The sequence below is a fragment of the Megascapheus bottae genome, chromosome X (genome assembly GCF_031878675.1).
Source record: "Megascapheus bottae isolate mThoBot1 chromosome X, mThoBot2.hap1, whole genome shotgun sequence".
NCBI lineage: Eukaryota > Metazoa > Chordata > Mammalia > Rodentia > Geomyidae > Megascapheus > Megascapheus bottae.
In genome coordinates, this window is record NC_143547.1 from 35,911,063 (window position 1) to 35,927,223 (window position 16,161).

Genomic DNA, 16,161 nt, shown 5'->3' on the forward strand with positions numbered 1-16,161 from the left:
TCTCCTCTAGTCTTTAACACTGCCTCAGCCTGGGTCCCCCATGCTATGGGCAGGCTACAGCCAAGAGAATTTTAAGACAAAAGTTGAGGAAATTGTTCCCAGCAGGCATATTTCTGACAAAAAATTCTTTATCACTCAGGTAATTAGTTTATGTCATGTATATATATAAAGTAATGATAATTGAATCTAAAACAAAAAAATTATTAGCTTATGTGACATATTTTTAAAGATAATAATAATGATGTTTTCAGTAAACAAACTCGATGCGTAAATTCAATTCATGACAGTAATTTTTAAGAGAAGAGAAGGAAAAACATTGACTTATCTTTTATAATGTACTTACACTGTGAAACACACTGCACAGTGTTATTTGAAAGCAGACTTGGATATGTTGTATAACCACCTTGCAAACTTGCTTTGGCCCACTAGAAGTTTTTCTTTAAGGATAGCATACATGCTGAGATAAGAAAACATGTACTCATATGAAATGCTCAATTAAACTTAAAGAATGCAGAAAGGGAGTAGAAGTAAAAAATAAGAGCAATGAGTAGTTATAAATTTTATAAATATTGATCCACCCATATCAGTAATCATTTTAAATATGACAAGCTTAGATACACCAATTATAAGACAGTTTAAGCACTGTAATAAAACAAAACTCAGGGAGTGGATATGAGGCTCAAATAGCATAGCATCAGCCTTAATTGAAAAAGCTAAGTAAGATTGCAAGGCCCTGAGTTCAAGCCTCATTACTGGCAAAATACATACATACATACATACAATTTTTTGCCAGTTGTGGGCCTTGAACTTAGGGTTTGAGCTTTGTCCTAGGCTTTCTCAAGGCTAGAGCTCTACCACCTGAGCCACAGCACCACTTCCAGCTTTTTCTATATATGTGGTACCAAGGCATTGAACCCAGGACTTGATGCATGGTAGACAAGCACTCTCACCACTAGGCAAAACTCTCAGCCCATGCATACAATTTTAAAAGTAATAAAAACAAACCCATTTATATGTTGTTTCTATGATCTATACTTTAAATATAAAATAAGATTGAATAAACATATAGGTCTAATGAATACTATACCATGTAAAGACAAATAAAAAATAAGCTTGGGGAAATATTTTAGTTTAACACAAAATAGACTTCACAGAAAGGAAATTTTTAGAGACCATAATATTTTGGCAAAGTGTTCGGTTCTCCAAGAAGACATAACAATCCGTTTTCTATATGTACTTAACAATTTCAAAATTCTTGAGGTAAAAATTGGTAGAATTGAAGGAAAAATACACAAACCCAGTTGTTATAGCTAGAAACTTCAGCATCCCTCTATCAGTAAATAAAGACAACAAATAGAAATCAGTTCTGTTTGACAGATCCTATAGGCAGATAACCAGTAATACATAGACCTAAACATTACCATCAATCACCAGGATTGAATTGACATTTGTAGAATGCTTCACCTGTTATCAACAGAATACATATTCTTTTCAATCCCAACAGATTGCATTTACCAACAGATTGCAGTGGGGACCTCAATACATACCTGTGCTGGTTTTTCATCACTGAAATACTCAAAAGAAACAATTGAAAAACAAAGAAGGATGTATGTTTTTTTATTTTTTTTTGCCAGTCCTACGGCTTGATCTCAGGATCTGGTCACTGTCCTAGGGCCTTCTCAAAGCTAGTGCTCTACCAATTGAGCCACAGCACCACTTCCAGCTTTTGCTGTGTATGTGGTACCAAGGAATTGAACCCAGGTCTTCATGCATGCTAGGCAAGCACTCTACCACTAGGCCACACTCCCGACCCGAAGGATTTATTTTGAATCACAGTTTTATAGGTTTCAGATAGTGGTCAGGTGGCTCCACTGTTTTTAGACCTGTGGTAAATTAGAAATATCATAGAGGAAGAACATAATACAGGAAACTTACACACCTCATGACATCCAGGAAGCAAAGAGAAAACAGAAGAAGGGGCCAAAGATAAGTTATGCCCTTCACGAGTATACCCCAGTGACCTACTGCCTACAAACCTTCCAGTTTCACCACTTCTCAATAGTCTGCTAAAATATTGTTTTAGTAAACAAGTGTGTACCAGTACTAGAGCCTGAGCTCAAGTCCTTTCCTCTCACTTGGCTTTTTTGCTCAGGCCATAGATCTACTACTTGAGCCACAGCTCCACTTCTAGCTTTTTGGTGGTTAAATGAATATAAGAGTTTCATAGACTTGGGGACTGTAGTTTGGCCTAGTGGTAAAGTGCTTGCCTGGCATGCACAAGGAGCCAGATTCGATTCCTCAGTACCACATACATAGAAAAGCTGGAAGTGGTGCTGTGGCTCAAGTATAGAGCAATAGCCTAGAGGAAAGCCCGAGGACAGTGGTCAGGCCCTGAGTTCAGTCCCCAGTACTAACAAAAATAAAGTTTTATAGACTTTCCTGCCTAGTCTGGATTTAACTGTGAGCCTTAGATCTCACTCAGTCTTCTGAGTAGCTAAGAATTGCAGACCTGAGCCACTTGTACCCAATAGTCTCCTCAGTTTTGAATTAATTAGTGCATGAAACCACTGTTTCAGCCTCTCCAGTGCTGGAATTGCTAACAGGTGAGTGCCACCACACCCAGCTTTAATACAACTTTCTGACTGCTTTCCTATTTAAGAAGGTTTTATTAATTTTCTCAGATTTGGGATACAATTGTTACTGGGGTTTTTTTGCCAATTCTGGGGCTTGAACTCAGGGACTGAGCACTGTCCCTGAGATTCTTTTGCTCAAGGCTAGCACTGTAGCTAGCCACTTGAGCCACAGTATCACATCCAGCTTTTTCTGTTTATGTGAGTGCAGTTCAGGCATTCTACCACTAAGTCACATTCTCAGCCCCACAATTGTTACTTTTTTTATAGTTTATAATACCTAGTGTCATCACAGACATTTTTTTCATATTTTGTCTTTATTAACGTTGATTTTTACATCATATTTTAAATGACAGGTTTAACAAACAAGTGTTCAAGAAGGGAATCTCTATTTACAATCACTGGGACTTAGTATTTAGAACTTAATTAAAATTAGGCTAAGGGTTTGTATGTCATAGAAACATATTAATTTTAGAAAATAAAACATTATGTCTATAGAGTCATAGGTTTTTATGTCTGTATAGTTATGTTTATATTTCTATTACCATGTCCATAGCTTTGGGTATGCAGATACTGAGTCCTGACTCTTGTACTCTTTGGATTTAATAGCCACATATTAAGGATACCATGTGCCTTTTGTTCCTTAGGTCTTGACTTGTCTCACTCAACATGATTCACTCTAGATTCATCCACTTCCCTGTGAATGCCATTATTTTATCTTGTCTGTTGGCTATGTAAAATTCCATTGTGTATATATACCACATTTTCTTTATCCATTCTTCTACAGTAGGGCATCTGGATTGTTTCCATCGCCTGACTATTGTGAATAGTGCAGAGATGAACATAGCTGAGCAGGTGTCCTTATCATATCTTGGGTTATGATGTTTAGGGTAGATGCCCAGAAGTGGTATGGTGGGATCATAGGGAAGGTCTATTTTCAATTCTTTAAGGAACCTCCACACTGCTTTGCAGAGTGGCTGAACTAGTTTACAATCCCACCAGCAGTGCAGTAGGGTTCCTTTTTCTCCACAATCCCGCCAGCAACTGTCATTGTCTGAGTTCAAAATCTTGGCCATTCTTGTTGGGGTAAGGTGGTATCTTAGTGTTGTTTTTATTTGCATTTCCTTTATGACCATAGATGATGAACATTTTCTCATATGCTTTTCTGCCATTTTAATCTCTTCTTCTGATAAGTCTCTCTTTAGTTCCCTTGCCCATTTAGTGAATGGTTTATTGGGTTTGGGGGATTAATTTCTTGAGTTCCCTGTAGATACTGGATATTAAGCATTTGTCAGATGTATATCTTTTCCCAGTTGGTTGGCTATCTCTCTACTTTTGCAACTATGTTTTATCTGTACAGAAACTTTTTGTTTTTAGGTAGTCCCATTTATTGAGTCTCTCTCCTATCTGTTGTGACCCTGGGATTCTGTTCAGGAATCTGTTGCCTGTGCTTATGAGTTCCAGTGTCTCTCCTACTCTATCATGTAGCAGTTTCACGGTTTCCAGTCTGACATTGAGGTCTTTGATCCACTTTGAGTTAATGCTTGTGCATGGCGAAAGGCTAGGGTCAATTTTAGCATGTGGCTGCCCAGTTTTGCCAGCACCAATAATTGAATAGACTGTGTTTGTTCCACTGTATATCTCTGGTTCTTTTGTCAAATACAAGTTGACTATAGGTATGTGGTTCTATTTCTGGGTCTTCTATTCTGTTCCACTGATCTTCTGGTCTGTTTTTGTGCAAATACCATGTGGTTTTTGTTATTATGGCTCTATAGTAGAGTTTGAAGTCTGGTATTATAATACCTCCAGCATTGCTCTTTTTGCCTAGAATTGTTTTGGCTATTCTAGGTCTTTTCTTGTTCCATATGAATCTTTGGATTCTTTGGGATCATTTTCTTGATTTGACCTTCTGTTTGTGTATTGTTAGTGTACAAGAAGGCTATTGACTTCTGAAGGTTAATTTTGTATCCTGCCACTTTGCTAAAGTGGTTTATTAATTCTAGCAGTTTGGGAGTGGAGTTTGTTGGGTCACTTAAGTAGAGGATCATGTCATCTGCGAATAGGAATAGTTTAATTTCTTCTTTCCCTATGTGGATCCTTTGAATGTACTTTTCTTGCCTTATTGCTCTGGCTAAGGGTTCCAGCACTATATTGAAGAGAAGTGGAGAGAGTGGTCATCCCTGTCTAGTTCCTGATTTTAAGGTGAATGGTTCCAGTCTTTCCCCATTTAGTATAATACTGGCTGTAGGTTTTTCATATATGGCCTTAACTATTTTGAGGAATGTACCTCTTATTCCGATTTTTTCTAGTGCTTTCAACATGAATGGATGTTGTATTTTGTCAAATGCCTTCTCCGCGTCCAGAGAAATTATCATATGATTTTTATCCTTAGCTCTATTGATGTGATGTATTACATTGGTTGATTTGCGAATGTTAAACCAGCCTTGCATCTGTGGGATGAAGCCTACTTGATCATAGTGTATGATTTTTAAAATTTGTTTCTGGATTCTGTTGGCTAATATTTTATTGAGGAGTTTTGTGTCTGTGTTCATTACAGAGATAGGTCTGTAGTTTTCTTTTTTTGTTGGGTCTTTTCCTGGTTTGGGGATGAGGGTAATATTAGCTTCATAAAATGAGTTTGGTATTGCTCCTTCTGTTTCTATTTCTCGGAAGAGTTTCAAGAGTATAGGTGTTGTTTCATCTTTAAATGTCTTGTAGCATTCCGCAGTGAAACCATCTGGACCTGGGTTCTTTTTGGTTGGCATTTCCCTGATTGCTTCCATAATTTCATTGTAAGATGTTGGTTCATTCAATTTGTTTACCTCATTGTTGTTCAGTGTGGGTAGCCTATATTTATTTAAGAAATCATCCATTTCTACCAGATTTTCTTCTTTCTTTGAATATAGGCCCTGGTAGTACTTATTCATTATGGACTGAATTTCTTGGAAATCAGTTGTGATTGTTCCCATGGGGTCTCTAATCTTGTTCATTTGAATCTCCCCTCTCCTTTTTTTTGATTAATCTTGCCAGGGGTCTATTTTGTTGACTCTTTCAAAGAACCAACTTTTTGATTTATTATTTTTTTGTATAGTAGATCTTATTTCAATCTCTGATATTTCTGATTTTATTTTTGTTATTTCTGTCCTTCTAGTTGTTTTAGAATTAACTTTTTCTTGCTCCTCTAGGTGTTTCAGGTTTTTTTTTAGGTTATTTACATGCTCTTCTTCTGTCTTTTTCATATGCGCTTCTAGTGTGATAAATTTGCCTCTTAGAACTGCCTTTGCTGTGTCCCATAAGTTCCTTTGTGAGGTTTCTTGATTGTCATTACATTCAAGAAAGTTTTTAATTTCTTTTCTGATTTGATCTGTTACCCAGGAGTTATTCAGAAGTATGTTGTTCAGTTTCCAAGTGATTGAATGTTTTTTGACTTTGACTGCATTGTTCAGAATTAGTCTGACTCCACTGTGGTCTGATAGGATGCATGCGATTATATCAGACCTCTTGTATCTGCTTGTTTTCTGTATGAACTATTATATGATCAATTTTGGAGTGTGTTCCATGTGCTGCTGAGAAAAATGTAAAAAGCTTCGCCGTTGGGTGAAAGACGGCGTGGGATTCCCTGGTTCTCTCTTTTGTGGGAGAGAGCTAGGCAGCGTCCCTATTGTCTTGGCGGATCTTCCTCTACAATAGTGTTATATCTCACATTCAGGCAAAACTCACAGGCATGCTTGCACATCATGCATTCAATCACAATGACATGGATTACACTTCAATTTTTTTCTCTTAACTTTTTTTTCCATGTATTTTTTATTGTAACTAATAGAAGGGTTACATGATATTTGCCAGATAGAAGGTGCATTAATTCACATACATTGATACCCTTTCACATGTCTTGGTCCCCATTTCCCCCCCCACCCCCACCCCTCATCTTGTTTTCCTATCCTTTTGTGTTGGCTTGAACTATGGGCATGGGTGCTGTCCTTGAGCTTTTTGTTCTCAAGCCTAGTTCTCTGATGTTTTATCCACAGTTCCACTTGTGGCTTTTTGGTGATTTATTATAGATGAGTCTTATGGACTTTCTTATTTTGCTCAGATCTCAGCCTCCTGAGTAGCTAGTGTTACAGACACGAGCCACCGATGCCTGATTGTTTTGTTATTTTTGAGACAGTTTCACTATATAAACCAGTCTTGCCTAAACTCCTGTTGCAGCCTCACTCTCCTGAATGCTGGGGTTACAGACATTTGAAACTACACCTGTATTCTTCTTTTTATTTGGAAAGAATTTCAAGCATTCTATGAGAATTTCCTTTGTGATTACAGTGTTCTCAAATGATATGCCATCTACTACAACAGCCACTGGCCTCATGTTATTGAACCTTTAAATGTGGCTATTACAAGTGAAGAAGGGAATTTTCAATTTTTTCTCTAACTAATTTACATTTCAATATCAATAGCTACTAGTGGCTTTGGACTAAAAAATCCAGGGTATTTGGATTTGATATTCTAGATTCAGAATGATAGTACTAAAGCCATCAAACAGACTTTAGTGCTTTGAATAAAAGTAGCCTTTCAAATCTGGACATGGTGGCTCATGCTTGTAATCCTAGCTACTCAGGAGGCTGAGATCTGAGGATCATGGTTCAAAGCCAGCCTGGGCACTAAAAACCCTGATAATCGTATCTCCATTTAACCAGTATAAAATGGAAGTGGCACTGTGGCTCAAAGGGTAGGGCAGTAGTCTTGAGCTGAAGATCTCAGGGATAGTGCTCATGGACAGCGCCCAGGCCCAGAGTTCAAGTCCCACAACTGACAAAAAATGTAGCCTTTTGAACTCACAGACCTCAAGTCTTGTCTCATTTTCTTTATCTCATCCATTCCCCCATAGACTAAAAAAGCTATGAATGTGATCCTCAGCGAACTCCAAGCCAATGACTACTTCAACATCATCTCATTTTCTGACACAGTTCATGTCTGGAAAGCCAGAGGCTCCATCCAGGCCACTACCCAGAATATTCACAGTGCCAAAGACCACCTGAGTCAAATGGAAGCAGACGGTTGTAAGTGTTAGGCCTATTTAGTCGTATGGGCAGGCTGTGGGGAATTGGGAAAGTTCTCAGAATCTTTTCTTTATTTCCCCCATCCTCCCCACTTCCCACCAGGCCAGAAATGTCACTATTACATATTTCACACAAACATACTCCTTTATCCTCTGGATTTCCTTTCCAATTCCCCGATCTTATGGGAAGAGAATAATTGATTCACCATGTATCTTAGAGCACATTTCTTTTTAGGCCTGACTTTCTTCCTTAAAGCACTCAGCTGGGTACCAATTGCTCTGGCCTGTAAATCCCAGCTACAAAGGAGGCTAAGATCTGAAGATCATGATTCAAATCCCACCAGGTAAACCAAACGTGCAAAGATTCTTATCTATAATTTACTAGAAAAAGCTAGAAGTGAAGCTGGACACCAGTGGCTCACGTCTGTAATCCTAGCTACTCAGGAGGCTGAGATCTGAGGATCAAGGTTCAAAGCTAGCCCTGGGAACAAAAGTCCATGAGACTCTTATCGCCAATTAACCTCCAGAAAACCAGAAGTGGCACTGTGGCTCAAGTGGTAGTGTTATCCTTGAGCTGAAGAGCTCAGGGACAGCAATGCCCAGGCCTAAAGTTCAAAAAAAAAAACCTAGAAGTGGAGGTATGGTTCATATGGTAGAGTTCCAATCTTGACTAGAGTTAGGTAAACTGCTAAGAATAGAAAGCTCTTAGATCAAGCCCCACATACACATACCCACAAAAATAAACAAAAAATTCGCTGAAACCTTTAAATTCAATAATATTGATTGTGTGTATGCATGCGTGTGTGCGTGCGTGCATGCGTGCATGCGTGCGTGCATGCGTGCGCGTGTGTGTGTGTGTGTGTGTGTGTGTGTGTGTGTGTGTGTGTGTGTTTGCTGCTCCTAGGGGCTTTCCCTAAATGTTTTCAGCTCAAGGCTACCTCTCTACCACTTGAGCCACAGCACCACCTCAAGCTTTTTCTGAGTAGTTTAGTAGAGGTTAAGAGTCTCAGGGACCTTCCTGCATCAGGGTGGTTTTGAACCATGATCCTTAGATCTCAGCCTGCTGAGTATGTAGTCTTATAGGCATGTACCACTGGCACCTAGCTTGATTATCTAAATATTTATTTCCAAACGTTTGAGCAAGTTACTGCCTTATTCTACCTTGGATCAACTTCCTCTCAACCAAGTACTGATATCATCCCTACCCATCACCTCCTGCCATCTCATATCTTTCTTCCACTGTAGCAAGAAGGTAGGGATGCTAACCTTGGGTAGCTGTCAATCTGACTAGGAACACATACACACAAACACACACACACACACACATACACACACATACACACACACACACACACACACACACACACACACACACAGAAACAATCCAAAAACTGTCAGAAGATCAGAAGTCGTTAAAAACCAAGGACACATGGACCTTACCATCAGATCTGAGGAAGCCTGAGTGGGGGTCGAGAAAAGGGAAGGATAAGCACCCCAAACAGCCTGAGCAAAGAGGAGATGTGATTGAGTCTGGAAGATTAGTGAGGCATCCGATATGCATACAATGAGAGTCAGGGGAGGGTGGAGATGGAGAAGTGACCAGAGAAGGTAGTCTCACAAACTGCTGCTCTCCAATTAGGGACTGACATCAATGCAGCTCTGCTGGCCGCAGCTTCAGTACTGAACCACAGTAACCAGGAGCCTGGGAAGGGCCCTAGTATGGGAAGGATCCCTCTTATCATGTTCCTGACAGATGGAGAGCCCACAGCTGGCGTGACAACTCCCAGTGTGATCCTCTCCAATGTCCGTCAGGCACTGGGACACAGAGTAGCACTTTTCAGCTTGGCCTTTGGGGATGATGCTGATTTCCCTCTACTTCGTCGCCTGTCCCTGGAGAATCGAGGAGCAGCCCGACGAATATATGAGGATGCTGATGCAGCTTTGCAGCTCGAAGGCCTCTATGAGGAAATCTCCATGCCTCTGTTGGCAGATGTGCGTCTGGATTATCTAGGTGGTTTAGTGGGGTCATCCCCTTGGGCTCTATTCCCCACCTACTTTGGTGGCTCGGAACTAGTGGTGGCTGGCCAGGTACAACCAGGTAAGCAGGAGCTAGGCATCCACCTTGCAGCCCGTGGTCCCAAGGGTCAGCTGCTTGTGGCTCGTCACAGTGAAGAAGCCACCAACAGCAGCCAGAAGGCCTTTGGTTGCCCAGGAGAGCCTGCCCTCAATGTGGCTGGCTTTATCCGCCGCCTCTGGGCCTATGTGACCATCGGTGAGCTGCTGGAGGCACGCTTTCAAGCCCGTGACTCCACCACTCGCCATGTGCTGACTGCCAAAGCTCTTAACCTATCCCTCGAATACAACTTTGTCACACCTCTGACCTCATTGGTCATGGTGCACCTTAAGGAGGAGACAGAGGAGACCACAAAGCAACCATCCATCACAGATGTACCAGGGGCCATCACACCCACATCCAAGAATAGCCATGGTATAGGAACAGGCCCACCTCGACCAGCTCTGGTGCCCAAGGTCTCCCCCAAATCAAGACCTATGAAACCAACCTTACCTACTACTGTCTCTACGAAGAAGCCTCTCAGTTCTAAGGAGGTGGAGCCATTGGGTCAAACCTCTAATAGTCTCTCAACATCAACACACTCAAAGCCCAAAACCCTAGCACATGATTCTGGCACCCTGACACAGTCAACTGTCAAGATGAAATTTGTTGCCCTCATGACTACAAATGCTACTGCTCTGTTGCCACAGAAACCTACTGCTCCATCATGGCAGAATCCTGGTATTGTAGCACCCATGAATTCTAAGGCCCAAGTCCTACCTCTGAATCCTGGCATCCTAGCCCAACCCAAAGCTGGCTCTATGAAGCAGCATTACAAACCCGGTTCTCCATCACCATCTAAACCAGATGTCCTAGCACATCCCCATCCTGAGGTATTCATGTCACAGTCCCCCAAATACCCACTGCAGCCCAGACCCATCTCCACACTTCAGATCTCCAAACCTTCACCTCATACCAGACCTAAAGTTCCTGCTCCCAAGATCTCCAAAAACCCACCACACCCTATATCTGGAATCCTCTTACCCAAGTCCCCTAAAATCCCTCCACTTCTTAAACCCAGTACTCCACCTCAGCAGACTCCCACAAGTTTGTCACTTTCTAAGCCTGGAACTCCAATCCCCCATACACCCCAAATGCTGTTACCTCCTAGACCTGCAAGACCTAGGCCTTCCCCTCCTGAAAGCCTTAGCACATTCTTAAACACTGTCTCAAGCACCACAGGTTCTAGCAGCACCTCGACCACCTCTGTTCTTGGAGAACCCCTCCCCACACCCTTTACCCCCACTCTGCCTTCTTTGCTGCCCACTGGAAGGCACTGGCATCAACAAGACCTGCTGCTAGGACCCAAAAGCACCAGGCAAGTATTGAAGCCATCTGTGCTAAAAGTCCTAATAATAGCCCTACCCCACCAGTTTCAGTCCTATGCCAAAAGACATCCTTCTCCAACCATGCCTATCTTGCTGTGTTCCAGCATGCTTCCAGAAGCCATCAGTCTGCTCCATCTCCCAGAAGAGTTAGAGCTACTCTCTGAATCAATGATGGAGTCCAAGTTTGTGGAATCCTTGAACCCGCCAGCTTTCTATACTTTCCTCACTCCTGCTAAAAATGGTGAGTACCATGGGCAAAGGGTCAAGCCATGGTGGGGAGATTTTAATGAAGAACACCGGGTGTTGGGAGTCTAGAAGCCATGTGCAGATAAGCTCATGCTTTTTTTTGTTTGTGTTGGGACTTTGGACTCGTTACTTAACATCTCTGGATCTCAGCAGCAAGGTGAAGAATCAGAGACGTTGGGAGATAAGACTGGGAAGGCTGAACAGAAATAAACGGGACATACAGTACTGTTGCCATTTACTTTGTTGGACGATGCTGATGAGTCGCAAGCAGGGGAGGAATTCAGAAGCATAAATTACAGGATCACTGGGCAAGGAAGCTCAGATTGATTTTTATGTGCTCTGTGAACAGTCCTGCTTCCTATGAGAGAGAGATAAACTTGAAAGATGATGGTAATTACCTTTAAATGTCACAGAGATCATGAATTAATAACAGTTTTGAACTCTTCCTAGAATGGGTACTTTTCTACATATTGTACTCATAATCTTTTACTCATCCTCCATAAGCAAACTATTGATACATGCATTTATATGTAGGGAAACAAAAACTTGGAGAACTAAAATAACTTCTTGAATGTCACATGGCTAGTCAGAGATTTTGACCCATTACAATCTGGTCCCAATGTAAATGTACTTCACTATTCCATTATTCTGCCTTCCTTAGGGAAGCAGTGACATTTCCTGAGGGCCCTTATAGGGGAGAAACAAGTGAGAGTGCACCATGGTGTCCCATCCAGACTCCTCACCAGTGTCTCCATTTGTTCTCCTGTCCTGCTACAAGTTTTTTCCCCACAGGCAAAGGTGTGTGTGTGTGTGTGTGTGTGTGTGTGTGTGTGTGTGTGTGTGTGTGTGCCTGGGCATGGACTCAATGCCTAGGTGATGTCCCTAAGTTTTTTCACTCAGTACTGTTACTCTACCACTTGAACCACGCCTCCACTTCTAGCTTTATGCTAGTTAACTGGAGATAAGAGTCTCATGGAGGGCCGGGAGTTTGGCCTAGTGGTAGAGTGCTTGCCTACCATGCACGAAGACCCGGGTTCAATTCCTCACTACCCCACATACATAGCAAAAAGCCAGAAGTTGTGCTGAGGCTCAAGTGGTAAAGTGCTAGCCTTGAGAAAGTACAAGGACAGTGCACAAGCCCTGAGCTCAAGCCCAGGACTGGCAAAAAAAAAAGGAGTCTCATGGACTTTTCTGCCTGTGCTGGCTTTGAACTGCAATCCTTCTGAGTAGCTACGATTTAGAGCCCCCAGTACCCAGTTCTAAAGGGGCATTTTAAAAGCATAAATCCCTCAATGTCCCTCCTCTACTTAATTCTCCTCAAGGGTTTCCTATCACACAGCCATGAAGTCTAAAGACTTTTTCAGCACCCTGTAAGGCCCTGCATTCTTATCCAATCTTCTTCCACCCTTGATTCATTTTCTGAACCCAAGGACCTCTAATCTCTCTTCTATCCTTCCTCAATGTTTATTCAGGGACTTCTTTCAATCTGCTCACTCTGCTTGTTAACCAATTGCCTGGTCTGATTTGTTCTGCCTCTTCCTATCACCGTCATCTCTTCCATTGCCCCTCAAACTCCAGCTGGTACTTTGGGTAAGATCTCTTTTCCCCCCTTCCCCTGCAGGTCACTTTAGGCCTCTATTACTTCTTTAGTCTGTCTGCTACTTTTTGCACAGCAAAAAACATTATCAACATTGATAATTATGAATGCCTGACTCTTTCACTGACCTATGAGCTTTACCAGGTGAGAAACTATCTGAATATTTCTGGTTGACATCTATAATCCTAGCTACTCAAAAACTGAGATCTAAGGACTGAAGTTCAAAGCCAGCCCAGACAGAAAAGTCTGTGAGACTATTCTCCAATTAACTAACAAAATAAATGAGAGGAGGAGGAAAATGGAGGCTTGGCTAAAGTGGTAGATCAGAGCACCAGCCTTACATGGAAAATAAGTGCAAACATAGTCTTGAGTTCAAGTCCCAGTACTGACACACACCAAAAAAAGAGAGACTATGTCTATATTATTTTACTACCATATCTTGGTGCTTAAGCAATGCCTGAATGAGTTGGAGAGGCTAAGAAGACGGGATGATTGAGCACAAGGTCCCAGTGCTGAAAAGGGGTAAGTCACACTGGAAGCCAAAGAGGGCCTTCCTAGTTAGGTGGAAGGTCAGCCCTTTGGTGGGCACAGGGAATCTTTGCCATGGAGAGTGAACAATTCCACTTACATGTTTTGTAATTGACAGGCAGTCCACACAGGGGTGGCGATTCTGAGGAAACTCTGGGAGGAGCTGAAGGCAGCATGGAATCACAGGAAAGTGTTGTGGAGCTAGCAAAAGGTGAGCAAAACAGTTCTTTTAGCTAAGATCTCCTGAGCTTTCAATTCAATTAGGATTAACACTGATTTTGTGGGATCCAAGAGTAGGGATGATATCCTAGTTTGCTTTTGCGGTGGAACGAATTACCACAAATTTTAGCAGCCTAAAACAACACGCATTGTCTTCATTTTTCTATGTTTATAACTGAATGCCACATGGATAATTTGTAAAGCATAAAGGTTTATTTATCTCACAGTAATCTGGGAGGTCTAAAGTTCAGGGGCTGTACTGACTTAGAGCCACTATAGTGGCAAGAACTCTCTACAAAATCCTAAAATACTGCAGGACATAAGATGGCAAGACAGCAAACTGGTGAAAGAAAATTAGTTCTTATAACAAAATCACTGTGTGTGTGTATGTGTGTGTGTGCGCGCCCATGCACGCACACGCTTGAAATCAGTGCCTGTGTACTGTTAACTTTTTCACTCAAGGCCAGTGCTCTACCACTTAAATCACAGCTCCACTTCTGGCTCTTGGGTGAGCAATTAGAGATAAGAATCTTGTGGACTTTCCTACCCTGGCTGGCTTTGAACCATGATCATTAGATCTCAGCCTCCTGAGTAGCTAAGGTTATAGGCATGAGCCACTGGCACCTGGCAAAGTCACTCTATTGATAAACCAGTAATATCCTAATTAAGCTGGCCTTTAAGGAGAGCTAGAAATTGGTCCTTGCTAGTTGAGGAATGAAGACACTTCCAGATAGTGTGACAAAGGGTCACAAGCAAGAGAAGGGAAGAGCCTGGCATGGTGGCACATGCTAGTAATCCCAACATTCTGGAGGCTATGGCAGGAAGATTGCAAGTTCAAAGCCAGCCTGGGTTTACGCAGTGAGACTGTCTCAAAAAGCCAAAACCAATTTATTGGGGTTTATATTTTAAATAACAAAACCAAATGGATGTTTTCATCTGAAAGAAGTTTAATAAAAATGTGTACTCCACCAAAAAAAAAACCAGTCAGTTCAGTTAGGTTGGAGCATAAAGGAAAGACTAAAGAAGTGGAGTTATAATTCAAGCAGTAGAGGGCCAGCCTTGAACAACAATAAAACAAAAAAAATAAGCAAGAGCATGAGGCCCTGAGTTCAAGCCCCAGAACTGGCATGAAATAAAAGAAAAGACTGAAAAGCAAAGGCTAACTTCCAGAAAAGCTTTAAATACTGATTTCAAAAACTTGGACCAGGGGGCTGGGAGTGTGGCCTAATGGTAGAGTGCTTGCCTAGCATGCACAAAGCCCTGGGTTTGATTCCTTGGTACCACATACACAGAGAAAGATGAAAGTGGTGCTGTGGCTCAAATGGTAAAGAGCTAGCCTTGAGGAAAGCCCAAGGTCAGTGCTCAGGCCCTGAGAGCAAGCCCCAGGACTGGCAAAAAAAATGGACCTTGGGCTGGGAGTGTGGCATAAGGGTAGAATGCTTGCCTAGCATGCACAAAGCCCTGGGTTTCATTCCTTGGTACCACATACACAGAAAGATTTGGAAGTGGTGCTATGAGAAAGCTCAAGGAATGTGTCCAGACCCTGAGTTAAAGCCCCAAGATTGGCAAAAATAAATTGGACTTTGCCTGGAAGTAGGTAACTCAACGATCACAGTGTTGCTAGGAATGTTTTAGATTATTCCCTCAACAACATAAGCCCTCTCTCCTTTGCAGGCACATTGCCAAACATCTTCACCTTCTCATTATCTGGTAAGCCAGCCACTTTCAGGACACTTTTGTGTGAGTGTAGGAACTGGACTCTCTCTATCTCCCTCTCCCTCTCCCTCTCCCTCTCCTTCCCTTCTTCTGTTATCTCCTTCTCCCTCCCTCCCTTCCTCCTCCCCCTGTGGAAATAGGCCTGGCCTTCTCTTCCTTTCTCTACCCTCTCTTCCTTGCCATTCATTCAAAGGACTAATGTCAAGAGTTACATGCGTTTTACAGTGGATGGAGATCCTCATTTTGTGGTCCACATTCCACACTCAGAAGACAAGATATGCTTTACAGTGGATGGGCGTCCAGGGGACCTATTGCAACTCATAGAAGACCCAAAGGCAGGTGAGAGCCCCAAGAGCTTCATCCCCACCACATCAAAGCTGGATGAATTCACGTTAACAACCCCAGACATTTAGCAACTCAGTAAAATGCAGTAACATATACAAGAGTGTACACAGAAACAGATACACTAATATAACAAAAGGCACACATGAATATACCTTCAAAAATACATACTCTAGCTGGGTGCTGGTGGCTCACACCTGTAATCTTAGTTACTCAGGTGGCTGAGATCTGACAATCGTGGTTTGAAGCCAACCTGGGCAGGAAGGTCTATGAGTCTCTTATCTCCAATACACGTCTGAAAGGTCAGAAGTAGAGCTGTAGCTCAAATGGTAGGTCAGTAGTCTTAGGCAAAAATGCTCAGGGACAGCACAAAGGCTCTGAGTCCA

General features: G+C 42.0%; 1 protein-coding gene across 1 annotated transcript in view; it reads left to right on the forward strand.

Moving 5' to 3' along the window:
• The window catches only part of Itih6 (inter-alpha-trypsin inhibitor heavy chain family member 6), a 41,650-nt gene that overhangs the window by 22,802 nt on the left and 2,687 nt on the right, over positions 1–16,161 (forward strand). The window contains exons 7-11 of the mRNA XM_090327239.1: positions 7,516–7,687; positions 9,326–11,368; positions 13,617–13,709; positions 15,392–15,427; positions 15,659–15,772. Of these exons, the coding sequence (XP_090183365.1) occupies positions 7,516–7,687; positions 9,326–11,368; positions 13,617–13,709; positions 15,392–15,427; positions 15,659–15,772 (2,458 nt within the window). The remainder of the gene's footprint in view (positions 1–7,515; positions 7,688–9,325; positions 11,369–13,616; positions 13,710–15,391; positions 15,428–15,658; positions 15,773–16,161) is intronic.